Source organism: Mytilus californianus, unplaced genomic scaffold (genome assembly GCF_021869535.1).
Source record: "Mytilus californianus isolate M0D057914Y unplaced genomic scaffold, xbMytCali1.0.p SCAF_2, whole genome shotgun sequence".
NCBI lineage: Eukaryota > Metazoa > Mollusca > Bivalvia > Mytilida > Mytilidae > Mytilus > Mytilus californianus.
In genome coordinates, this window is record NW_026262668.1 from 16,978,727 (window position 1) to 17,006,117 (window position 27,391).

General features: G+C 31.8%; 2 protein-coding genes across 39 annotated transcripts in view; one reads left to right on the forward strand and one right to left on the reverse strand.

Moving 5' to 3' along the window:
* Window positions 1-7,987, reverse strand: part of LOC127729369 (ER degradation-enhancing alpha-mannosidase-like protein 3) — a 43,572-nt gene extending 35,585 nt beyond the window's left edge. For all 38 annotated transcript variants that reach the window (XM_052237189.1, XM_052237185.1, XM_052237177.1 and 35 more), the window contains exons 1-6: window positions 7,767-7,987; window positions 5,057-5,102; window positions 4,251-4,351; window positions 3,819-3,858; window positions 2,332-2,444; window positions 1,602-1,755 (exon numbers count right to left, since the gene is read on the reverse strand). In XM_052237189.1, the coding sequence (XP_052093149.1) occupies window positions 1,602-1,755; window positions 2,332-2,444; window positions 3,819-3,858; window positions 4,251-4,351; window positions 5,057-5,102; window positions 7,767-7,873 (561 nt within the window). In that variant the 5' untranslated portion in view covers window positions 7,874-7,987. The remainder of the gene's footprint in view (window positions 1-1,601; window positions 1,756-2,331; window positions 2,445-3,818; window positions 3,859-4,250; window positions 4,352-5,056; window positions 5,103-7,766) is intronic.
* A 188-nt stretch (window positions 7,988-8,175) lies between these two features.
* On the forward strand, window positions 8,176-24,906 carry LOC127729382 (uncharacterized). The gene is made up of 6 exons (XM_052237206.1): window positions 8,176-8,339; window positions 14,394-14,948; window positions 16,552-16,640; window positions 20,036-20,254; window positions 22,261-22,330; window positions 22,772-24,906. The coding sequence occupies exons 1-6, from the start codon at window positions 8,235-8,237 to the stop codon at window positions 22,832-22,834; spliced, it is 1,101 nt and encodes a 366-aa protein (XP_052093166.1). The 5' UTR covers window positions 8,176-8,234; the 3' UTR covers window positions 22,835-24,906.
* The last annotated feature ends 2,485 nt before the right edge of the window (window positions 24,907-27,391 follow it).

Below are 27,391 nucleotides of genomic sequence, written 5' to 3' on the forward strand. Positions count from 1 at the left end.
CAAACTGATGAAATGTAAGAAAATAACTTTGAATAGACCGATCAATGTCCGGTTCATAATAGTTTACCTGTCACCTGAACAGGTAAATTTTAGCTGTTCGACAACTAATTAGCCTTGATTAAAATGAGAAGGTATTAAAGTAGGGGTTGTTTTGATAGTACTTAATGATCATGTCACTTTTATGACCGGAAATGTGTGGCTGTTAAAGGCAAAAGGTTGGGTCAAAAAGATCGTGAATTATGTTAAAATGACCGTCTCTTAAGAAAGCCTTGAAAACTAAAAAGTAGATGACCGTTTCATGCTTTGCCCAGCCGGACTTTTACCGGACATTATACAAATGTCCGGAATATATGACCGTTTTGGAAGCCTTGTTGTAAACACGCATAACTCTAGAACGGTTGTGTATAAGTTTTATAACATTTGGTTGAGACAAACTAAAGTTAGAGAACGGAAACGAAAAATTCAGCAATTTTTATGTTTATAAAGGGACATAACTCAAGAATGGTAAAAGCGACACCACTGAATTTCGTACTTAATCTGTATTATGTAGTAATAAGCATTGTGTATAAGTTTCATAACATTTGGTTGAGGCAAACAAAAGTTAGAAAACGGAAACAATATTTGTACTTGATCTTAGTATTGTGGTAATGAGTATTGTGTATAGGTTTCATAATGTTGGGTTGGGACAACTTAAGTTACAGAATGGAAACTAAAAATTTTGCAATTTTTCGATTTATAAAGGGGCATAACTCAATAATGGTTAAAGTGACACTACCCAAATTCAACTTGATCTGTGTTTTATCAGTGGAAGGCAAAATTAAACATTGCATTGTATAAAGCATTGATTGTAGTTGATTTAACTATAATCATGGACAAAGGAAGATAACTTCAATTTTAAAAATTACTTGAATAATGACATTGATATTTTTGGAAAAAAATTGAAAAATTGCTAGAAAAATTTAGCAATTTTTCCATTTGTAAAGGGGCATAACTCTAGAACAGTAAAAGTGACACCCCCAAAATTCAAACTTGATCTGTGTATTGTGGTAGTAAGCATTGTGTATAAGTTTCATAACATTTGGATGAGGCAAACTTAAGTTAGAGAACGGAAATGTAAAGGGGCATAACTCTAGAATGGTTAAAGTGACGCCACCAAAATTCAAACATGATCTGTGTTTGTGGTAATAAACATTGTATATAAGTTTGATAACATTTGGTTGAGGCAAACTTAAGTTAGAGAACGGAAACCAACTTTGGGACGTACGGTCTACGGACGGATGTACATACAGACGGACAAGGGTAAAACTTAATGCCCCCTCCGCTTCCTCAGGGGCATAAAAATAACTCATTATTGTTGCAAAATGATGGCTTTTAACATCTCAAAAATCCCCTTAACTAAATTGATCTGTAAAAACTATTTTCTAGAGTTGACAGATAATAGCAATCAGCAAGCATATGCACAAAACATAAACATACAAAAACTAACAAATTCTGAGTTTTCTTCAACATTTATGATCATGATTATATATATGCATCATATTACAATGCTGCAATAAAGTAGAATTGACTTTCATTCATATCTAATGTAAAATGTGACATACTCTAGGATAAGGTATTCCAGTGGATGTATTAAAAGCTGGCAATAATCTGTAACCAATATCTTTAGCCATTAATAACAATTCATCTGTATACCATTCCATTCCTTTCCTCCTCTTTTTAAGTGATGATGCTAAAACATGTCCCCCTAAAAGTCCCCTGTAATGCATGATAATTTCTATTTTAAATTTGCTCTAATGAAAACTGTATTTATTAGTAAATATTTTCAATTAAAATCAATACTTCCACTTCAATCATCTATAGATCATTTAAAAAACAATTACAGGTTTTATATTGTTAAAAAATAAGTTGATTAAATGAAATTGATTTTTCTTTGTCATCCAACGCTCAGATTTAAAGGCAAATACAAATCAATGATTACAAAATTAATATGCTTCTCGTTTGTTTAATTTCTTTGTCTAATCATTGAATGATATCAACAACCAATATTGTCATATTGAGTCACTGACTTTAACAATCAGTATATGTTTGGAATTCATAGAACTCACAATGAATTTATGCAATTCATACAGCAATGTCTTAGAGATATTGGTGTGAAAATGTGCACATTTTTTACATACATGAGTGAAAGCTTGCTCCAATTTGACACATTATAGGTCTCAAATGCTGACAATCTCTTCTACAATTTATGAAATAAACTTTAAATTTTTCCGTTAAATACATGTAGATGAAATTTATGACATTAAAAATCATATACATGTAAAATGTACTTACCCTAGAACCCTAATGTTTGTTTCAAATACTGATACAACAACATCTGTGTCAAAGGTCACCTGAGAAACAACTAATTTTACAGCTTTGTCAAACTCTTTTACTTCACCCAAAACCTGAAAATCATATCAAAGGTTACTAATGAAAGAGAAACATTGAATCTGAAGTCATAAATGATTAAATATATCTCAAAGTTTAAACATGTAATGACTATTTTTACACCTTTGTAAATCTCTATTTCATGTAAATTATTAAAAAAAATACATGTAAGCAATGGTACTGACTTGTTCGCCAAACTGAATGCCGAAAAACTTCTGAGAAATTACTTCAGTTTGGACAAACTTTTTTATTTCACCTAAAAGAAAAACATTTATCAAATGTCTTCTGAGAGATTACTTCACAGTTTGGACATACTTTTTTATTTCGCAAAAAAAAAAAAATTTATCAAATGCCATTTGAGAGATTACTTCACAGTTTGATACTTTTTTTATTTCACCTACAAGTGGAAAAACATTTATCAAATGTCATCTGAGAAATTACTGACGTTTACAGCTACAAAAAACATGCAGAATCATAACAACTTCAACTAAAATATGTGAAACAGTATAAAAATTAACCTGAACTAGTAGCTACTGTGAATTCATTTATTTTCGACTATTTCAATATTCCTGGATTGACGAAGAATTGTATTTTCGGGGGTATTTGATTTAGTGGTTTTGCTAAAGTCTGACTACAAGCATATAGAAAATTAGCACTTTGTTGTACATTTTAATTCATGGTTTACTTTTACCCACGAAATCATGAAAATTGTACTGTATAAATTCAGAAATTATTGAGATGTTTTTATTATTGCGAAAAATGCAACAGGGTAATAATCGCAATAATTTAAACTTGCATTTTGAAATTTTTTATATGAATTAAACAGGATGTTTCTCAATATCGCAAAAAATAAAATCGCATTTTAGTCAAAATTGACAAAATCGCAATAATAAATGCACACAATAATTTCTGAATTTACAGTATTCAACATATAATAATGAATCCACAATAACACCAGTTATATCAGAATTAAGAGGAGGTAATTCCTATTGGAAATATAGTCCTGCACACTATGTTACTTTACAAGAAAGACAACCGTAATAATTTTCCACAATAACACAATGCCTGTTATTTTCTCTAATAACTTTTTTAAGTTATACTCTTGACTGTTCAAGGTGATAACATCTGCCAAAAATATTTATCAGCACTGATTTTCAAATTCATCCAAAATAGATGCTAAACAAACCTTCCATATAAATTTGATAAAATTACAACAAAAAATGTAGGCATGAATGTGCTTAAAAGTCAAAATAAAGCATGAAGAATGCCTAGAATGTTTATGTCCTCAGCTCCTCATTGCAACAGAGAACACTAATACTTATCCTGCATTAAGCATCTGCCTACTATTAATGTCAGTATTTTAAATTAATGCTACTGTTATAAATACTCACTGCTAATGTGTCCAAAGTATCTATAAGTGTCAAAGTAAAACTGTCAAGAGAAAATGAAAATGCATATTCAAAACATTTATACATGTTCAAGTTTAATGCTATTATGCATGTTTTTGTAAATTTCTACAACATATTAAGAAAGATCGATACAGTTTAACATATACATGTGTACATAAATTTTGACTAATAACTGAAACTACTTCTGATAACCAACTCAAAAAAACATTCGGCAGGTTCATGCTAGAAAGATTTCTATTTTTTAAATTAATTGTTTTTTAACGTTGTTTAACATGGAAACATTCCGAGTTTTATAGATAATGCCATGGCCAGGTTAAAGTTATTAGGGTCCATTAAGCTATTGGAGATAACTTTTTTTTAACCCTGAAGGCCAATCATTATAAATGTATAAAATTGATCATCTATGTATCTTACTTTCCTAGGCTATCATCTATATCTCCTCTGTTTGGTTGTGATCCTCTATAACGTCCTTTACAACTTAATGGCATCAACTCATCCGCAGGATAGGCATTGTCCTACAATTGGAAAAAATGTAATACTTTTAATTTGCAAATTAACATGATTAAGATCCTAAAAATCAGCAAATCTGAGGTTGGAAATTTCTTTTGTCCCTTGTTCTGGAAGGGGGTCTTGGTCTTTGCTGAGATTGGAAACTTCTTTTGTCCCTTGTTCTGGAAGGGGGTCCTTCCTTTCTTTTGTCTCTTGTTCTGGAAGGGGGTCCTTCCTTTCTTTTGTCTCTCGTTCTGGAAGGGGGTCCTTCCTTTCTTTTGTCTCTCGTTCTGGAAGGGGGTCCTTCCTTTCTTTATTCTTTAATTTTTTAGATAATTTTCTCTATTCTTTATATTTTTTATTCTAAATTTTTTTTTTCTTTCTATTTTTGTCTTTTCTTTATTTTTTGGCCCGTTTTTCTGTAGTATAAGTCCATTATTTCTTTATTTAGAAAAACCCATGTCAAACCTCATTTGTCAACTAATACAAATGTAACAGACATAAACATTTATCTTAATTATTCAATACATATATAATAGCATTACTATATATACAAGGACCATAAACTCTTTAATATTGTGCCATAAAAAGGGAGACAAAACACCAAAGGGACAATCAAAGACCACAAATCTTCATGACATGGCAAACTGCTAACAAAAAACTACACACAAATCATAATCATATTATTTTACTATTTTTTTGCTGAAGGGTCAAATTTAAGAAATACTCACCATGTAAGAATTATAAGCATGGAAGAACATTTCTTTAAGCTTCAATCTGTAAATATACAATAAAACACTTTTGCTTTTAATAAACTGTTGATTGTTTTTTTATATATTGCATTGAATATTTATTTATTTAATGGAAAAGAATTATGACACAAAATGGCTACACGGATACATGCTGAAAGGAAAAGGTTCACTTTAAGCAAAATATGGCCTTGTATTCTCCCCAGGATTTTTGATACACTTAATCATAAAATGTCAAAATTACCACTTTATGGTTTTTAAATTGGTCTATTTCAAAAGCCTTAGTTTAAACATATTATATTTGCTTAAATATGCAAAAGGGATGAGACACAAATCAATCATGCTTGTAAAGTCATCTCCCAAAAGCCTTACTACTACATTGTAGGTTAAACAAATCTCTTCAAAAGAGTAAACTCTAGGCTTCTTAGTCCGCAAATTTTGGATGTACATGTATTGTCAAAATATGACGATTCTGTGTATTTTTCAGACCTAAAAGATTAAGGAAACAGCAAACATGCAATCCAAAATAATTTGTAACCAAAAGATACCAATAATGATATTGAATCCTTAGACACAACAATTTTCTGGGACAGGGGTGGAGGCCTAAGTTAACAAGAGTGCACACGCTGAAACGTCTCACCTGTTTTACTGAACATTGGTTTTATGTTGAAAGTCTTTAAGATAAAGGTTTTACTACAAGTATCACATAAACTTAACATTTTTAAAGATCCATGACAATGAGGTCAAAGTCAGATAAAAACTCCCACAGACATGTTCACCTTACAATTATTCCATACACCAAATATAGTTGACCCATTGCTTATGGTAATTGAAAACACAAAAACTTAATGTTAACCAATGAACCATGGAAATGAGGTCAAGGTCAAATGATACTGGTTAGACAGACATGTACACCTTACAATCATTTCATACACCAATTATAGTTGACCTATTGCTATTAGTATTTAAAAACAGACCAAAACACAAAAACTTAATGTTAACCAATGAACCATGAAAATGAGGTCAAGGTCAGATGACACCGACTAGACAGACATGTACACCTTAAAATCATTCCATAAACCAAATATAGTTGACCTATTGCCATGATTGCTTATAGTACTTGAAAAACAGACCAAAACACAAAAACTTAACATTGACCAATGAACCATTAAAATGAGGTCAAGGTCAGGTGACACCAGCTAGACCTAACAATCATTCCATACACCAAATATAGTTGACCTATTGCTAACAGTACTTGATAAAACAGACCAAAACACAAAAAACTTAATGTTAATCAATGAACCATGAAAATGAGGTCAAGGTCAGATGACACCAGTTAGACAGACATGTGTTTTAGTTGATTTTAGTCTCTGATGCATGATTTTTTATTATTAATTGTTTTGGCTTTTAACTAGCTGTCAGTAACTGTGAGTACTCTCAAATCGTACTTTCTTGTTTATTTGACCAGTTGATACAAATTGTAATGCTTTTTTGTTATTTAATGTTATTCAGGGTTATATCTGGTCTATATACCAGCTTTGATAGTGTTTGGTATTACTATAAATCTTCACTTCGTACTATGAACATCAAAATTATTTATTTTGTAAAAATATTTCCTTTCTCTATTGGAACTGTACACGTATACCTAACAACAAAATTATTTTCATTTACCTGTGTTTAAAGTTATTGCATATGGCTGATATTTTTGTTTGAGCATATTGTTTTTCTTAAATTGTTAAACATTTCATACCGATATAACATGTTACTTTTATTATTCTTCCCTTAGTTTATTTATTTTGTATTTACATTGTATCATAGGTCAAATTTAATTGTTCAGTGTATATTCACTGGTGTTAATGTCCTTTGATTGAGTTAAGCTATTTCAGTTGATATTTTATAGTGTGTCTTTCTATGTTGTGATGTTACACTATTGTTTCAGAAAAAGGGTGAAGGTTTGGTACCATTAAAACGTTTAAACCCGCTGCATTTGTTTGCACCTGTCCTAAGTCAGGAATCTGATGTTCAGTAGTTGTCGTTTGTTGATGTGGTTCATAAGTGTTACTCGTTTCTCGTTTTTTATATAGATTAGACTGTTAGTTTTTCCCATTTGAATGGTTTAACACTAGTAATTTTTGGGGCCCTTTATAGCTTACTGTTTGGTGGTAAGAGTTCGCGATTATAAACTCTCTACGTGTACTGTATCTATTGCGGAATCTGTGACACTTGATCCACGACTTTGCAACACTTGAACTATTGATGTCATACAACGTTTTTGTACAACAATAACTTTTGCATTGTTGCATTTGATATTTTCTCTTAAGACATCAAAATTTTACAGGAACTTTTAAGAACTAATGGCGGACAAACAGCGATAAGTTGTGTAGACCTATTTACACTTTTGGGTATTTAACTGAATTTTCTCCTTATAACCTTCTAGCGTCATGCAACAATCACATTTCATTTATGACATGACGCAAAATTTTGTGGAAACTTGTTCGACTCCAAGTAATGGACAGCAAATCTGCATACAAGTGTAAATATGTTTTCTGAACCACACAATCATGTTTCTTGTACCACTACAAGCTTCTGGTAAGTTGGAAAATTTGACAGGTGAAATTTTTTTGTTCTATTCATTTTACTTTAAAAAGAGAGCACTTTGAAAACAAATTTGATCTGAGGCCATTAAACTTACTTTAACTCTCTTTTTTCAGACAGAGACATTGCTTTAACCATACCATCTTCCAGTACAAAAATCACAATAACGAAAGACAGTACTATAACAACTTTTTGGCACTTCATGTTTGGACAAAATATACAATGCTGGATTTGATTCGTCTGCCGATAACCTCTCTTTTGATGGAAATGTTTGATTTTATCCTGCTGGTTGTGTTGTCATTTTGCCTTGTTGTCACTTGATGCACTTCCGGTATGATTAAAAGACGGTTAAATCGTCATTTTACAAAAGCACATTCTAATATAAGTGTTTATTGGACGACCAAAAATATACCATTGATAATAAATGTTGATCAGCGTGATTGAAATGTGAAATGAGATATATTTTCGTTGAAAAGGTTGTTTAAATATTCGTTCCTTTATTCATAGCACTCGTTCCGGTTTCTGGTGAAGGACATGTGAAGTGTACAAACTTACGACTGCTGCCATGGCCCTAATGTTTCAGAGATTAGGCTGTCATATATTAAGAACAAATCTGAAGACCACTTTTCAAACTACCAGAACTGCACAGTCACTTGTCAGTCATTCAGAGGCAAGTTAAGGGATTTTGTTTCAAGAATGATATGGATAACTTCTTTTCAACTATTAGTCTGTACTGTAATATTTGCTGCTTTACATCAAGCAATCAACTATAATCATAGATGTTCCTGTAACATGTGATCCAGGTCATTTCAGCATTATTCTTGTTTGCAACCAGAGTCATGTCACTACTATTCTCATTGGTCCCTGCAGGTTGTTAAAATTTTATAAAGTCTATTAAAGAGACGTATGAAGGCAAAAATTAAAAATAACGGTCCAGTGTTCTCCCCAGGCCCTTTAAGGACTGCGGACCCGCGGTGGTATAATTTTTTAGCGTGGTTCATCGGTCTTAGAGCGATGGTATAATTTTGGTCTGCAGTGCTAAAATTTTCATATAAAAAATCGTAAATTGTAAGGCGGGCCCCCTTTTCTTGGAAAATTTGGTTGATTATTTAAATGAATATTTTGTAATGAATCGGGTTTTATTTATCTTTAAATGATATTAAAGTATACAAACTGTTTATTGATTTACTTCTTTTTTACCAATAATTTCTGACTCAATGTCTACATAACACAGTATTACAGTATTAAAACATAACAAAATACAAAAAGGTAATGACATAAAAACTAACCAGAAATATAGCTAAGTGATGCAACGCTTCAAGACTGATTGTACGAATCATTTCACCAAGCCGTCCACACGTGTTACCCTGGTGCTATCCAAAAATCCTGGGGAGAACACTGAATAGCCTTTCAAGACGTCATAATTATTTCGACTAGCCAAAGAGGTCTCACGAATTAGTAACAAGAAGACTAATTTAGTGTCAAGAAGAGACCAGAAAAAAAAGTGTCAAAGAAATTTGACAATTAATTTTTTCAAATAAATGGTATAGAAACATGCATTTAAGTCATTTAAGTGATTTTCATAATTTTATTAAACTGATAGAAGATGATGAACATTTAAAATAGCGAATGTTGTGTTTTGTTTTTTTAAATTCAAGGATATGTTTAAAACTCAATTATCGGTTTAAATTATTAACTTGAAAGGGTCATTGATTACTTTTATTCAATCAGAAATAAATTATATCTAATTATTTCAATGATGCAATATATACGTTTATATTCCAAATAAAATAATCATGAATAAGAATTTAGAAAATATACAATAACATTTATAGGGTTGCAAGCATGCATAGAACCATTAACCAGCTACATGTACATGTTTTTGGCCAAAAAAAAAATCCCTACCTTCCTACCTACAAAATGACCTAACCCTACCAGGCATCATCGCCGCATGTGTAGGCAATATCAAACAAAGAATTTGTTATGGGTGGCCTTATGGGTTTCCTCATTTTTGAAGGCCCTACAATGACCTATAATTGCATAAATCCATGTAATTTTGGACTCTGTTGTCTCAATCATACTACTTGTCCTTATTTCAAAATTAAAATAAATGACTGACAATTAAACACTCTATTACATGTATAACAGCACTGTATTCAAGAAAAATTAAACTAAAGAAGAAAATATGACTCTTTAACTTATTTAACATGTTTAAGTAAAGAATAATCTGAAAATTTAAGGGATATAATAGAAATAAGAAGATGTGGTATGAGTGCCAATGAGACAACTCTCCATCCAAGTCTCTGTAAAAAGTAAACAATTATAGGTCAAAGTACGGCCTTCTACACGGAGCCTTGGCTCACACCAAACAGCAAGCTATAAAGGGCCCAAAATGACTAGTGTAAAACAATTCAAACAGGAAAACCAACAGTCTAAATAACTACCTCCAAAATAATTTACCTGTACAATTAAGTAAAAAACACTTGTATTAGTATTACCCCTGACTGACTTTAAACAGTGATCGGGAAGGACGTGCGCCTTGCGCCAATTGCGCTTATCGACCAGAAATGGCGCATAGAGTGACAAATGTAAGCGCCCGCGTGGCGCATGATATTTTTCACTTAGTTTTGAAACGTTGAGATATCGTCAAATGGATTTCCGATCGTATTTCGTGCCGCCATGTGTGAGTACACAACTTCAATGATAGGAGCACCTATATATTTTTGGGACGTTTTGGGTGTTTTCCTATGGTAATAATAGCAACATGCGGTATGACTGATTACCCAAAAAACGTAATTAACCATCATTCATGATATAATTTTTTATAAACAACTTTAAATTTGTGAAAATTGGCTAGTACAGTCGAGAATTCTTCTCTAATTATAATCTTTTAAGTAAGCTTGCTATTATTTCGATTGAAAAATCCAAAAGCCTTTTTATGAATAGCATAGTATTTGTCTCCATAAAAGAGGCTTAACTGTCCTTGTCAATTTTTTGGTCTTTGGCTCGTTTTGACATTAAACATGCCTTCAGCGAATTGTTGTTGTGTCTTATCAATTAACGTTGCTCTCTACTGTTATTCTTGTCATCGTGATGAAGTAATAATAATACAAGTGCAGAGGAAATGCCAGAAACGTCCTCTAATACGGAACGTCTGGAATAAGTATGGTATCGATGAAGACCCAAATTTAATGTAAAAAAAACATGAACATGAACAAGGGAACAGTACCAGTTTTAACATATTGTTAATAAAGGTTATCGTAAATATTGCCCGGGTTGGGAAGAAGTTATTGTATATTCATTGAAATTGAAATAACAAAATCACAGGAACAATTTCCATGATATTAATTAGAACCATACTTGTATTAAGTACAGTGAAATATACACTTTTTTTATTTTTTTTTTATTGTTAACGAATGGCCCACTCATTTGACAACATGGCCCATTAATTCTAAAATTGGCCCATTGAATTTATTTTTTGGGGGCCCTGGGCCCATAGAGAAAAAATCCTTCCAGATCACTGTTTAAAGATTAGCACATGCAATATAAATTAATTAAGATATAAGCAGCACACTGTAAAACAATAAAGCACCATCTAAAAAGCATATAATTAATTTAAAATACAATAATCTAAGATCTGCAAGAGCCACATCAGTATGCACTTACAGTCCAGTATTTAATCAAACTTGTAATTGAGAATGTCAGAGTGTAAGCGAAAACTGGTTATTCTCACCTGCAGAATTTCTACAATGTTTTCTCAAAGAGTAATAAGTATTTTTATACGACCGCAAAAATTAAAAAAAAATTTGGTCGTATATTGGTATCACGTTGTCGTCAGCGTCGTCCGAAGACAGATGGTTTCCGGATAATAACTTTAGTATAAGTAAATAGAAATCAATAAAATTTTAACACAAGGTTTATAACCACTAAAGGAAGTTTGGGATTGATTTTGGGGGTTATGGTCCCAACTGTTTAGGAATTAGGGGCCAAAAAAGGGGCCCAAATAAGCATTTTTGTAGTTTCCAGACAATAACTTGTGTTAAAGTGTATGAATCTCTCTGAAATTATACCACAAGTTTCCATACTACAAAGGGATGGTTAGGATTGACTTTGAGGGGTTATGGCCCCAACCATTTAGGAATTAGGGGCAGAAAAATGGGAAAAACAAGGGTTTTTCTGGTTAAAGGACAATTGAGACAATTTAAAAGCAGTGTAAGGGAGGTAATCCAAATCAATTAAAAATAACAATGTTTGAATACCTCCTTTACACTGCTTGTAAATTATGTATTAAGAAATGATGATTGTCTGGGATACTTACCATAACTTGAAGGAAAGAATTATTTTTTGGAATTAGGGAAAGGGGGGAGGTGAAAAAAATTGGGAGGGGACAATTTTTTCTCATTTCAGATTTCAGAAATTAAAAGAAAATTTCTTCAAATATTTTTTTTGGGGGGTTAATATTCAACAGCATAGTGTATTGCACAAACCCCAAAAAACGGGGTAAATTTTTTTTTGGGGGGGGGGGGGGGGGGGGTCAATTTACATAGTGTTTTACACAAAAGCAAAATATATAAATCATATAACCAATTTGAAGTTCTTTGACTACAGTTATTCTCTGTCAGAAACCTATTATGTGTCAAAAATTTAATTACAATCCAAATTCAGACCTGTATCAAGTGTGGATATTGTGTCCATTTTGGCCCCAACTTTTCAGGGTTGGACATCTGTGATCGTATCCAGCTGCGCTCAGCGAAGCAATTTATTAAGTGATGCAATGTCATGAAAATATAATAGACATTGTTTATGTAATATTTTGAAGATTTCTACAACCATACTTCTAGTCTTTTAATTTTTAATATTTGTAAACCTGATTTCTTTAAGTAAATGTTCATATGTACCGACTGTAATTGTAATCTTCACAGATGAAGTACAAAAAAGAGCAGGGATGATTCCAGTTGTTTTCAAATGGGTCCTTTGACCAATCAATTTGGGAATTTTCATCCAAATTGGGAATTTTTTATGCATACATGTAAAATCTTAGACGAAATAACATTATTTTCCTGTAAAAACGGAAAATGTATTAAGTTTTACCTGTACACTGCTGTATGAAGTTGTAACATTTAGAATAATCCTGGACAGGCTATTGATTATGATATATAGCTTGACATTAAGTGGATTGAGACCAGGGAAATTGTGACATGAAAATCATTGCACATGATGCACTAATTTTTGTAGACTTGCATTTTATAGCTATGGTAACCTTTTACATACATGTATATAACAGCTAGTAAAGATATACAGCTGAAAAAAATCATCCATTGGGTAATTTTTTCAACAACAGGTCATCTTTATAAATTTACCTCGATTGAAATGGATTTCAAATTGAAATGGCCAACTGTTGAATTCAGAAAAGCAATTACAAAAGTTTTAGTACTTAATTGATAAGATATTTTTTGTGATTTTTGCTTGCTGTTTTATATGTAGAAGGTTGCCATAGTTTTACTCTGGGACTCTTATACTAATGTCCCAGTTTTAATTTAGGTGTAACTCTGAGAAACAGGAAATTTAAGCATTGAACCATTGTATTATAATATTGTTTGGATCATCTTCACAACTTTAGAAACAGTTCCATAATGTGTTGACATCTTAATTCATGAATGATCTATCAATATGTATTTTCAAAAACGCTGTGACAGTCAGACTTTTGTTTGAGGAAATAGAGCCAGACAAAATATAATATTTTTTTTTATAAAACAAGTTTCCATCATATGCCCATTAAACTCATCAATGTTATACTAGTATCCAAATTTCAATTTTGCTCTCTGCCGAGGTCTGCTTTTACGAGACCCATTTTGACAAAAAGCATCTTTTTTATTGACCTGCTAGGCGATCTGCTTTAACAATAGTCCAATTAGTTATGACGTCTTGAAAGGCTATTTAATTTTTTTGCTGATGTAAGAAGGTGTCACAGCAAAAAAATTTAAAATTGGCCTTTCAAAATGTCATAATTATTTGGATTACTTTTACAAGATCAAATACTCCCATTGTATTTTCGCCAATTGTATATGAGGGGTCTGATTCTGCTGCTTAAATCGTTTACCACATGTTGACATAATTGATTCGTTGTTGATAAAATGCGATCGGTGACAGCATTCCTATCCAGGTTTTAAAACGCTTTAATGACAAAACTATGAAAAATTATACTTGCCCAAATCGGTGATGGAAACATTTCTGGAAATATGGATTTTTATTATTTTTTTTTCCTGAATTAAGAATTTATGTTCGCATAAATTTTTTAGGGGCCGGCCGATTTTAATTATATAGTAGAATCATCCCTGAAATGTACATGTACTTTCATGACTAGAAGTTTATTTTTTGTTGTACAGCAAAGTTAATCAATGGTTTTTTTTCAAGAAAAAATTTTAAGTTCCCTTGAATGAACTCCTCAGAGAACAAAAGCTGTTGTATTTATTCAATAGGACAGTTCAATTTGCAAAAAAATTAAAGGCCAGGTAAACACACACTGATTCTTCATGTTCTTGGGAAAGGTTTTATTTCCTTCGCAATAATTATTTCTGTTATAAATCATACCTGTTAATAGCATCATTTTCTCTAATATATATGGGCTATTTAATAGACTGTAGTAAAAGTAAAAATTCATTTTGTTTTATCTATGAATAGAAAACTCTTACTGTCATGACTGTTAACTTCTTTATTTTTACAGGTGCCATATTTACCTGTGATATTTAATCCCAGTCAAAAACAAGTGAAAGTAAACAATAAAAATCAAAACTCTTCCGACAGTGTTGCTTTATTTTTCTGGTGCAGCGACAATGTGACGTCATGTGACAAAAAGAAACATTCTGTTCATGAAAAAGAACAAAACCAATTTGACTGGAGAAAAGATTTACTCATAATAAATTCAGATTTATCAACGTTGTGTATTCTTCCAAGATTGAAACAGAGTCTTGAAGTTACATATGAAAATGGCCAAAACAATGATCATGCCAGTTCTGAGTTTTTAAATATTTGTTCAAATTCGAGTAAATCATTAGAATTTCTACAGAAAGACATTTCAAGAGAAATAAGTTCAACCTTAGAGAGTATAAATCTACCTCAAGAAGAATTAGAATTTTTGAAAAGCAGCATATCATGGTACAGCAGTCAACCCATACCTTCATCACCAGACAAAACAGATTTGAAAACCCCTGATGACAAAAGTTTTGGAAAACCTTCCATGGAACAGTTGGAGGCTGTTAAAGAAAGATTGGCAGAGACAGTATGTACAAATATTACTAAAGGATGGAACACATTTTTCTAGAGGTAAGTGATGTGTAAACTGGGTGGATTAACTCACAAACTAAATAAAAGTCTGTTGGACTTTTATATAAAGTTTGTGAGTCAGTGGCCCAGTTTACACATCAATAACCTCTAGAAAAAAATGTGTTTAATCCTTATGATTCTCAAACCAAACATTTTTGTTTTTGTTCAGTTTCAACTTTCTTGGAACCCCAGTATGAATATATCACAGTAAAATCAAAAGATTTTACATAGGTTAAAGTTGATTTCACAACATGGTCAGACAGTCTACAGAAGTGAAAATCAAGGAAAATGATATTAATGGACTAATTACATTTTAAAAGTTTTTGTAGATATGCAAATTATTTTACAAGTTATATTGTCGTTAATAAACATGTCTGTGTCCATTAGTCACTGGGTACCATTTTATGTATACATATAGAATGTACAAATATGTACATATGTCCCAATTTAGGTCCATTTCTCAGAAACCACTGTTGATATTTTAATGACAGTTCACAGCTTTAATTCTCTTATACTGTAAAGTTGGCAATTTTTGCAAGATTTCTTTTTTGTTGTTGAAATTTTGCAATAAAGATACAATTGCTAAGATATCCACTGGCTTAAATTTTATTTTTAACTTGTTTAAAGAAATTCAGAATCATTGACAAGAAAAACATGAAAGCATCCTGACAGGTTTGGCCTTTGAAATTGTTAAATTCCAACTCGGCAAAAATAAACTACTTAAAGGTACATATTCACAATGATCAGGCCAAAAAAAAAGAATGCTGTGTTTCCAGTGATCAACCTGTTTATTTTCTTTATAACACGCTCAAATCTTCCATGATGGTATCATCATTGCCCACTGCAATCCATAATCTCCTTTGAAAATATCAATTCTGGGGTTGTACATGTATGTAGTGGTCAATGGTTATGGCTTTCCAAGAGAACAGTTCTTTAAAATGGTTTAAAGCAAAAAAGAACTCTGCTAAAGATTTTCATTTTTGAATAATAATAAACTTTATAAGCTATCATTCATTGTTCAAAGCAAACAGCAAATGCACAAATAATTCTTCATTTATTCTGATTTGAATATTATAGACAGAAATTATTGCTTTTTTTTTTTTTTTGCTTGAAAAAAATATGCTTAGTGTGGATTCATCAATTTAAGTTGAATTAAGACTTTCATAGTATTACATACATGTATTTCATCTTACATGCAAAATGTGCATTGTACTACATGTCATACATGACATAGTTGACAGTAATTTGACATAGAACATTAGTTTACAGATGCAGATGCAGGATTTTTAAACAGGGGGCCAGAACAAGGTAACGTTAGGAGTTGGAATGGTAAAAAATCTATGCAATATCCATTTGTGTAGAACCATAAGGGTTCTCTGACCACTTGCCCCCCCCCCCCCCCCCCCCCCTCCCCCTTAAATCCACCTCAGAGTTATTTCATATGGTATGTCATAGACAATAATTTTATACTATATAATTACATGTATATAATAGTTTTACATTCATGACATTGCAATTGTATGTAGTTGGCCGTAATTTAAAATTTTCTTCTATTTCAGCTTCCAAATTTTTTTAAAAAGGTAGTGGACTATTCAATATATGACCCGAAAATTGTATTTGTGAACAATATATGGAATAGAAAAACCTCGTAAGTAGTATTAAAGAAGGCACTCAGTAAATCACTATTATTTTCAATGAATGGAAAAGAAAGGATATGGTGAATCAATTCAATACACAAAATTAAAATCACTACACACACAAGAAAAACTAAAAGCAAAGGAGCAGAGATGCCTTAAGGGCATACGATACAGTTACAGGGGAGGTAATGACGTTGCTAACGTAAATTGTTATTTTCACGACGTCAAACTGCGACTTATCGGGAAAAGATGCAGTTTTCGACTGTTTGTTATCATTCAAACTGATTTATCTTGAAAACGAGTTCATAGACCCCTCTTTTTTAAAATGACATTTGGTTTGATATTGTATGAAGATTATGTGTACCAATTTTCATGAAAAAGTCAATAATGCAATTTCTTTAAATTTGATAAATATACAGCAAATAATGACGGTTTTTTTCTACATTCATGAACATTTGATAAATATGAGTTATTAGTAAAAATAAAATACACAAATTTATAGGACATTTATATAAAACAGAATTTACAAATAATTTAACAAAAAACAGCTTGTGTTTATCTTTTAAAACAGAAAAGTTATGAATTTCTGTCGAAAGGAAAAATATGTCCATAAATCCGAATTTTGAGCAAATATCTGAAATTTCGACCTCAATTTACTCAAAAAGTAGCACATGAAGTTATATTTTTTATTACATATTTGATTAAATCAGGTAAAAAATAGCCTATATGCAAATTTTCATTAAAATTTCATTATGGGATCAAAACTGTATCGTATGCCCTTAAACATAGTCCTGGAGCAAAATCTGACCTCACTGCAAGTTCAAGACAGCCCCTTGAGTGGAATTCTGTGTATGATGTGGTATGAGTGCCAATGAGACAACTCTCCATCCAAGTCACAATGTATAAAAAGTTAACAATTATAGGTCAAAGTACGCCCTTCAACAAGGAGCAAGCTATAAAGGGCCCAAAATGACTAATATAAAACATATCAAACAGGAAAACCAAGGGTCTAATCTATATAAAAAACGAGAAACACTTATGAACCACACCAACAAACGACAACCACTGAACAGGCTCCTGACTTAGGACAGGTGCATAAAAATGCAGCGGGTTTAAAAGTTTTAACAGGCGCCAACCTTCACCCTTCAATACTTGCATGTTTAAGGCATCTTGATCAAAATTCGCTATACATTTCCATAATAAACACCAAGATATTTAATGTCAGCATACAAACTTAGGATACTAGGTACTCTATGATATATCCGAAAAAACACCTTATTGTTCAGGCAATTCAAATAGAAAGAATCTAAATAGATATAGACTTCTCACTGATCTACAGAAGGTATGAACATTACCGGTAAACAGAATTACTGTGGAGTTTGAAATTGACAGTGTTCTCCCCAGTGTTTTCGAACAGCACCATGGAATTTGAAATAGCTGTTTCCAAAAGATTATAGCACCATTATTATAATATATTCTATTATAAAATCTATTCAGATGGCATTGTAATAAAAAATATAGTAAGATGGTGTATTAAGATCCTGGGGTGAAGTCTGAATGATAGTAAACTCTATAAATCAATTGATCATTATTGGTATTGGTGAACTTATTTCAATAAATATTATAAAGTAAACAGGATCTATCAAAAATTTACCAACAGCACCAAACTTCTCCAAATATTTAAACAATGATATTTCTCTCCTTCCATTAATGGTTTTTAGCAAAGCAGTCTTAAGATCATTTTCATTTCAAAAATAAGGTAAAGGATTCGGCTATTAGGAATTTTTGTTGATGATTTATGTCCCAATCATAACATGCATTACTCAAAATGGAAAATCTGGCAGACAATTTAATAGCAAAACTAATAAAAATCCTGCAAAAAAGGACACATAGGTACAAATATGGAAGGTTAAAGTTGTAATCAAAATGGAATCATTGTTGATAACCCCAACTGCTATTAAACTTGACTTAGGTGTTATGGAAAATGGAAGATGGTCCTTGTTTATATCCCTATCCCCACCTCAGGATCAGATATTCCTGAAATCTTCTATGGTCGTGATTCTCTTTTAAATTCTGTTTAATGCCAGAATCATTGTAATTATTGAGTCAGGGTAACTAATTTAGAAATTAGAAGCCATATGACTGATGCAAACTCCTTAAAGCTTGTAGTTTGAGAAAATACAAACCCAAATTTTATGTTTATGAAAATAAGAAGATGTGGTATAATTGCCAATGAGACAACTCTTCACCAGAGACCAAATGAAGTAGAGGATAAAAACTATAGGTCACTGTATGGCCTTCAACAATGAGCCAAACTCAAACCACATAGTAAGCTATGAAAGGCCTTCCAAATGACAAATGTAAAACAATTAAAACGAGAAAAATAACAGCCTTTTGTCTATTAAAGTAAATATATTGTGTCATAAGCTGCAGGCTAAAAAAGTTCATATATATTTATATATATAATAAAAACTATAACACAATTTTCCATACATTTCGGCCATTATGCATTAGTTTGTTTATAAAATAATAAATTGTGCTTCTTGTGCACTAAGATGTCTTTTATGTTGTTGTCACGTTTGAATGCTACGATATGCGGATCGTAATTTACAGCCATATTTTGTGATAAACAAACTAAAGGCTGTGGACCATGCAGGAAAAATTGTGCATTATGCTCACACATTAATGAGACCAAGGTATTTCGTGATAACACCGGAAATGAATATACCATTCAGGGACAAATAAAGTGTAAAACTGTGGGCATAGTATATGCAATTAACTGTACAAAATTAGAAAAACTTATATATGTAGGACAAACAGGTGATACACTATACCAACGGATGCTATTAAACTTTTCAAAAGTTAGAACACACAAAACAGACAATCCAGTAGCAAACCACTTCATTCAACATAATCATTCAATGAAAAATTTAAAAGTCACCGCAATAGAAAGAGTATTTGGAACAGAAATTTATAGAAAAACTAAAGAAGCCTTGTGGATAAAAAAATTAAAAACTTTAGAGCCTGATGGACTCAACACAATGTATGAACGATAGTGAAAATATTTATAGAGAAAAAACTCGGCAAATGAATTTCATAGTAGTAATTATAACGTAATGTATCCAAGCGATGTAATTGTTGTTTCAATGTTGTAATTTATTCCAATGAAGAAGGCCATAATGGGCGAAACGTATGGAAAATTGTGTTATAGTTTTTATACGTGTGCATGCAAAACAAATTTCTTGGTAGAGGGGTCTAAATACAGCACAAACAACATTTTCCAAAAGACCAATATATATATATATAAACAAGTCTAAATTGAAAACAACGTTCAAACCTATGATTGTGTTGGTTAAAAACAGCAATTTTTATATTTATATATATATGATAATATTTTTTCTTTCAGTGGCATTGGCATGTATTCTTTAAATCTATCTGTGATCAGGATATTGGCATATTTCAAGTACACTCAAATCACTGTACAAATTCTTAAAATAACAGTTCACCCCGAGGATGGAGCAGTGAAAGTAAGATGGAGGGTTGCTGGGTTATCCAACACAGCATCTTTAAAGTTTTGGAATTACTATCCAGGAAAATACAGGGAAAATGTGGAAAAGGATTCACAGTAAGTCATACAGTTCCATTTCCAGCAACGGTCTGGATATTTTTTTCCAATGATTTTGGAGATTTTGTGTTCATGTAAACCTGGGAAATAAGATAGGATATCCATTTATTTTTGTATTGTGACTTGCATTATTAAACTTTTATAGTTTTAGTGACAAAATAGGTATAAGAGGAAACAGATTTTATTCTGAGAGAATTAAAACTTGATTTATTAATTCTGTACAAGAATAAATCAGTTCATGATAGACATACAATTTCTGAAAATGTACAATTTTTTTAATGATACATTGCAGGAGTACACACAATTTATAAATTTATTCTCAAAATAAAGACTGTCATTTTTAAAGGGTGGTAACTTTTGCACTAATTTGGAAAATTCAGGGGGAGATAAACTGGATAATATTGTTGCATATTTTATCACCTGTTTTTTCAAGTTTCCAGACTATATATGCTATGTTGATTTGTTAAATGTATTGGTTTATTAACGTACCTCAGAGGCCTTGGTGTGCAGGGCCTTCAATTAAAATAAAATTTGAAACTTTCAAAGTGATCTATTTATTGGTTTAGGAAAATTATAAGATCAGAGCATGATATAAATAGTCTCCCAAAAATAATATCAACTTCTGTAGACCAAGTTTTCTTTCATTTCTAGAAAATCTTTTTCTATTCTTTGATCTGAAATTTGATCAGAGCAATTTATAACTTGACAAATACTATTTGCACCTATCTATTGTTGTATTTATTGTTCTTTAGATGTCTTTAAGTTATTTGTTTTCTTAGGTTGCTGTCTCATTGATGTTAACCCCATTTTTTTCATATTACCACCAGCTTAGAATCATTACATAATGATTATTATTATCAAAACATGAAATAGTTGTGTAAGGCCAAAAAATATGGAAAAAAAGATTTCTGAATTGGGATCGATTTACATTGAAATAACTCAGGGGAATAGCACTTTATTGCCATTACTCAGCTGTGGGAAGGTCTGCAAGTTGAAGAATGATGTTATGAGTTAGGATATCCCTGTTCAAAAGGAGAGGCTATACTGGTTTACATCTGTCTGTCTCCATCCATGCATCCAGCTGTCACAAGGTTATGTCTAAACTTACAAATCAAAGGCTATTGATATTTGATAAAGCTTAATATTGGTAAGATATAACATGTGACACATTTTCGAATCGTTGCCTATACTCTTCCTTTTTGCCTAATACATGTATGTTCTAAAAATGATGCATGTATAAGAAACTTTTGCCTCATATTTTTCAGCTACTTCGCTTTCAACTCAAAAGCAAAATCTAGGGTATAAAAAAAAAAAGTCTGACAAAAAAATTTGTCCTGCCTTGTAAAATTTTGATGCTCAGTAACTCCCATCTTAGGGAAACAGAATATGTTTGGTAATCATTGTAAATAAATGCAAACTGTGGGTATACATCAACATACAACAATGATAACCTAAAAGACATTTTGAGAACAATATATAGACTTCAACAATAGACAGGTCTTTATACAATATGTCAAACTCTTTATCATCTAAAGTCCATAAAACTCATGAATAAATTAAACAAAAACAATCAAAGATCTGCCATAATCAATAAATTCTTCAGAAAACAAAGAAACATTAAGATATTACATAAAACAAGCATGTATGAGGTTCCTGGCTTGGGACTGGTGAGGTTCCTGACTTGGGACAACCACTGGTGAGGTTCCTGACTTGGGGCTGGTGAGGTTCCTGACTTGGGGCTGGTGAGGTTCCTGACTTGGGACAGACACATGATTGTAGCTGAATTTGTGGTGGAGTTCAAGTATTTTTTTTCAAATCACAACTTATATGTTTTGTATTAAATCTATTTATTAGTGTGTCTGTTGGTTTATCTGTCCACTAGTTTTCCACAGCTCCTTCTGAACCAGGGAAAGGGATTAACAAAACCTTCATATAGAATCATAAGATACTTTTTTTTATGTTTAAATAATGTTAATATATTACACCCAATCTCATGTCTTTTGTAGATGGACTGATGGCCTTTCCACATATTACATCAATAAAAATGGTATGGTATACAGACATGTTGTAGACAATGTAAGTATAAGGTAATTTAGGTGTATTGATGAACAGAAAATCTACGATTAAATCTTTAAAAATAGTGAATAATATTTTAAAAAAATAGTTTCTTAAAAAAAAGAACCTCCATAATGTGAGAATGAAATAAAAATAAAATAAAAACATTTCATATCAGGAAAAATGTAAACTTTATCATGATTGATGTCTTAATTTTCTAACTTTGTTGAAAAGTTTATATATTCTTGTTTACTCTTTTACTTTTATTCTATATTGCTTTATTTTTTCAATGTGAAAGAGCAAAATTACTTTGTACCTGAGAAAGGGAAGTCCATATATTATGAAGTTTTCAAATCAAAACAAAAGCAAACCTGCTTAAATGCTTGTGTTACCAGGGGAAGTAACTCTATAAATGTTTCCAATCTAATGTTGTGACTAATACATATTTTGTTTCTGTTGTAGGTTATACCAGACAATGAAATACCAAATGTTGTCCCAGTTGCCCCAGTTGCCCCAGTTGCATAATCTTAATTCTGGACACTTAAAAAAAAATAATGGTGTTTCACTAGAAAACAGTTTTAAAATGACTTGTATCAAAAAATTTATTTATTTTTAAATAATATAATTGCTTCTGCTTAAGATTCAGTATAGATCACATTATTTGATAGTTTGCGTTTCAAAATCTGGCAAAAGTTTTGAATATCACTATTTTTTCCATCACTTGTGTATGTGTACAGTACATATAATTACATTTGCTTATTAGGGTGAAAATGACATATAAACAGAGAAATGAGAAACATCACAGTTGTTTGGATGATTCAAACAGAATAAGCAGAAATTTCTTGTGTATTAGAGGTTTTGTTAATTTGTGTGTGGTAACTGTTGTATTCAAGTCTGTCAACCTTCAAAGTTGCATGTTAATTTAAGATTTTGAAGGTGTACAGACTTATGGAACTTGGCAGTTTGGTCATGATAGTTATGTTAGTAATAATACCATTTTAGTCTCCTGAAGTTTCATTTGCATTTTCCTTGTGCAAAGTAAAGCACATTATTATAATTGATGGTCAGAGGTCTTTTAAAAAGTCAATTAAAGATAACAGTACTTAAAGTGCATACCTGCCAACTGTCACTATTTGTGGGGGATTTCCCCCATGAAAGCTTCCAAAAGGAAAATTTGAAAGAGCAGTTTTGTCCACTATTAAAAACAAAACCATTAATTTTACAATGACTATAGGGTTGTAAAAGTATGAAGAAGCAAAAAAACAATATTAAAATACATTTGAAAGCCCTCGAGTGTTTTTTAGGTCTATAAGAGCTGTCTTTCACGAAAAACCCCCATGGGCATTTTGAAATGTTGGCAGGTATGAAAGTGCTTTAATAGTTTTACATGTATACTTTAAAACTATTAGTTTGAAGTCAGTGAAATCTATCTAAACCAAGTCACTGCTGATTTTTTGTCGAGCCTTCGAATTTTGTCGAAAAAGCGAGACATAGCGATCCTACATTCCGTCGGCGTCGTCGTCGGCGGCGGCGGCGGCGGCGGCGTCCACAAATATTCACTCTGTGGTTAAAGTTTTTGAAATTTTAATAACTTTCTTAAACTATCCTGGATTTCTACCAAACTTGGACAGAAGCTTGTTTATGATCATAAGATTATATTCAAAAGTAAATTTTGTAAAAAAAAAAAATCCATTTTTTCCGTATTTTACTTATAAGTGGACTTAGTTTTTCTGCCAGGAAACATTACATTCACTCTGTGGTTAAAGTTTTTCAAATTTTAATAACGTTCTTAAACTATCCTGGATTTCTACCAAACTTGGAAAGAAGCTTGTTTATGATCATTAGATAGTATCCAGAAGTAAATTTCGTAAAAAAAAAATTCCATTTTTTCCGTATTTTACTTATAAATGGACTTAGTTTTTCTGCCAGTTAACATTACATTCACTCTGTGGTTAAAGTTTTTAAACTATCCTGGATTTGTACCACACTTGGACAGAAGCTTGTTTATGATCAAATGCTAGTATCTAGAAGGAAATTTTGATAAAATTTTGTTCCATTTTTTCCGTATTTTACTTATAAATGGACTTAGTTTTTCTTCCAGTCAACATTACATACAGTCTGCAGTTTAAGTTTTTAAAACATTTATTAGATTCATGAATTATCCTAGATTTTTACCAAACTTGGACAGAAGCTACTTACATTCAAAAGATAGTATAGAGAGAGATATTTTTTTTAATTTTTTTTCTCATTTTTGTTGAGCCTGTGATTAACAGCAAAAGTAGGCGAGACACTGGGTTCCGCGGAACCCTTACGAATTTTTTCCATTATAAATACTACCAGGATTGTTTTTTTTTCTGGTTTTGGTTACTTTACTCAATGATGTTTTGATTTAACATTCTGTTAAATGTTTGTTGATTTGAAATGTACATTTATAGAATTTAGAACTATTTTGTTTAATACAAGAAAAGAAGGACATCTTACAATGACAATCTATATACCTAAGGCCTATAAGATTTTGGTTGAACAACTAACCACAATTTTTGTTTCTGTTCTACTGATATGTATGTTGTATTTTTATATTAAAATATTATTGTTAAGAGTTCATTCTTCCATATTTATAGACCAGAAAATTAACCCATATACGTTGGTGTTTATATTTATCAATTGTTTAGTCCTGCATAAATGATGTATTTATGTAGAAAAGACTTTTTTTCATTGACCTGTAAAATTTAGGGTAAATTAGAATGGAACTTGATTGAAATGAAATATATATGGTGTATTCAGGACACAAAATTCATTACATTTGACAAAAGGTAAAGGAACCTCTTTTATTGCTGTTGTTCATATCAAAGTCACAGCAAAACCTTCAACTTTGGAATAAAATGAGGGGGCATTGGTGGCAGAGTTGTTTAGGTTGTCCTACTACTGTATCACTAGCATGTCAACACTGAGGTTGTGAGTTCTAATCCGGCACTTGGCATGTATCTTTAACTCCAATCTTAATTGACTAGAATTGTAAGTTTCCCAACAGAAGGTCAGTGATTCTTCCTAGGCACTCCTGCTTCCTCCTATAAAAACAAACCGCCTTGAAATAACCTATAGTACTTAAAGTTATGTTAAACGCTAATCAATCAATTGAACAAAAGTGCACACCTCACTGCAAGAATTTAATCGTGCCACATTTTTGCATTGAAGAACACTACCCCAGGGTAATATTTCAACATTACTGATGCAGAGGCTTATTTGGAATAAAAAAATTCATGATAAAATATTAATTTTAATTAATTTTACCCCACCCTAGGTGCTCTGTTGTAAATATTTTTCCTTCTGTTTGTATGTTCTTCCAACAAGTATTTTCATCAACACTTTTCTCAGTTCTACTGAACAGAATGACTTTATATTTGGTCATCAACTGTGATGAATTGTAATGTATAATCCTTTTGGTTGTTGTCTCGTCTTGACGGAGTCAAAAAGCGAGACATAGGTATGCTGTTTCAGGCGTCGGCGGCGGCGGCATCAACAATGTATTAGTTTGTGATTAGGTCTAGTTCATGGTGAACCACTAGTGGTAGGTCAATGATATTTGGTATGCAGTTGTATTAGCATTGGCACATCTCATTACCATGGAGATTATTTGGCCCCGCCCCCTCAGTCAAGGTCTATTGACTTTGAAACTTTTCATAGTTTACATGTATTAGTTTGTGATTAGGTCAATTTATGGGGAACCACTAGTGGTAGGTCAATGATATTTGGTATGCAGTTGAATAAGCATTGGCATATCTCATTGCCATGGAGATTATTTGGCTCCGCCCCCTTAGTCATGGTCTATAGACTTTGAAAATTTTGTTAAGTTAACATGTATTAGTTTGTGATTAGGTCAGTTCAAGGGGAACCATTAGTGGTAGGCCAATGTTATTTGGTGTTCAGTTGTATAAGCATTAGCACATCTCATTTCCATGGAGAATATTTGGCCCGCCCCTCAGTCATGGTCTATTTACTTTGAAACTTTTGCTTACATGTAGTTTACATGTATTAGTTTGTGATTTGATCAGTTTAAGATGAACTGCTAATGTTAAGTCAATGATATTTGGTATGCAAATTTATTGCCATTTGCAAGTATCGTTTCCATGGAGATTATATAGCCCCACCCCTGATCATGGTTCATTGACTTTGAAACTTTTACATAGTTTACAAGTTGATGTTTGTGTTTAGGTTTGTTTAAAGGGAACGACTTATAATAAGTCAATGGTATTTGGTATGCAGTTGTATTAGCATTGGCACATCTCTTTCCATGGAGATTGTTTAGCCATGTACCTTCAGTCATGGTTCATCGACTTTGAATATTTGCATAACTTACATGTTAAAGTATTGCTATTTTAATTTCAACATTTGCATTATCAAAATTACAAAAAGGCGAGACATATCTCTGTGATAACAGTTTTTAAGTTAGACACCTACTTCTTGTTAGCCAATATTTAGAAATTTTGAACATGTTGAATGAACTTCATCACATGTTTATCCAGTACATGTACTACTAAAGAGAATGACATCATAACTGGTCTGTAGCTTGCCAATGATAACTTGTAACAGATCTGTCATACAACTTTTTCCTATACTTCGATTTAAGAGTGAGGTATTATTATCATGATGATGCATGCTACTTTTGATTGTGGCAATCTGTGGAAGTAACCTTTATGAATTGCAGAAGGAAGGATTCAGATTGAATATACCAGTACATGACACAAAAATCCCACAAGATGTTGGGGAAATAACCAATATATCTGTTGATTTTATTGCTGATTTTGTCTCGGAAGTGACCAAGTTGCAAAATGTGAAACATACAGATGGCAGGGAAAGCTTAAACTATTTGTATCAAGCTTTTATATTTCAGAAATAAAACACTATAAGATGGTGACAAGGGAACGTCACCATCTGAAAATGGATAATTAACAAAAGGAAATGTAAAATCATCTCTTTTATCGTAAATTTTGGTATTCAGCTGCCCTTTAATTAAAGATATAGATGTCAAGAAAGGCCAGTGTTGATTGTTAGTATTAGCTTTACTTAAAGAGTTCAGCAGGA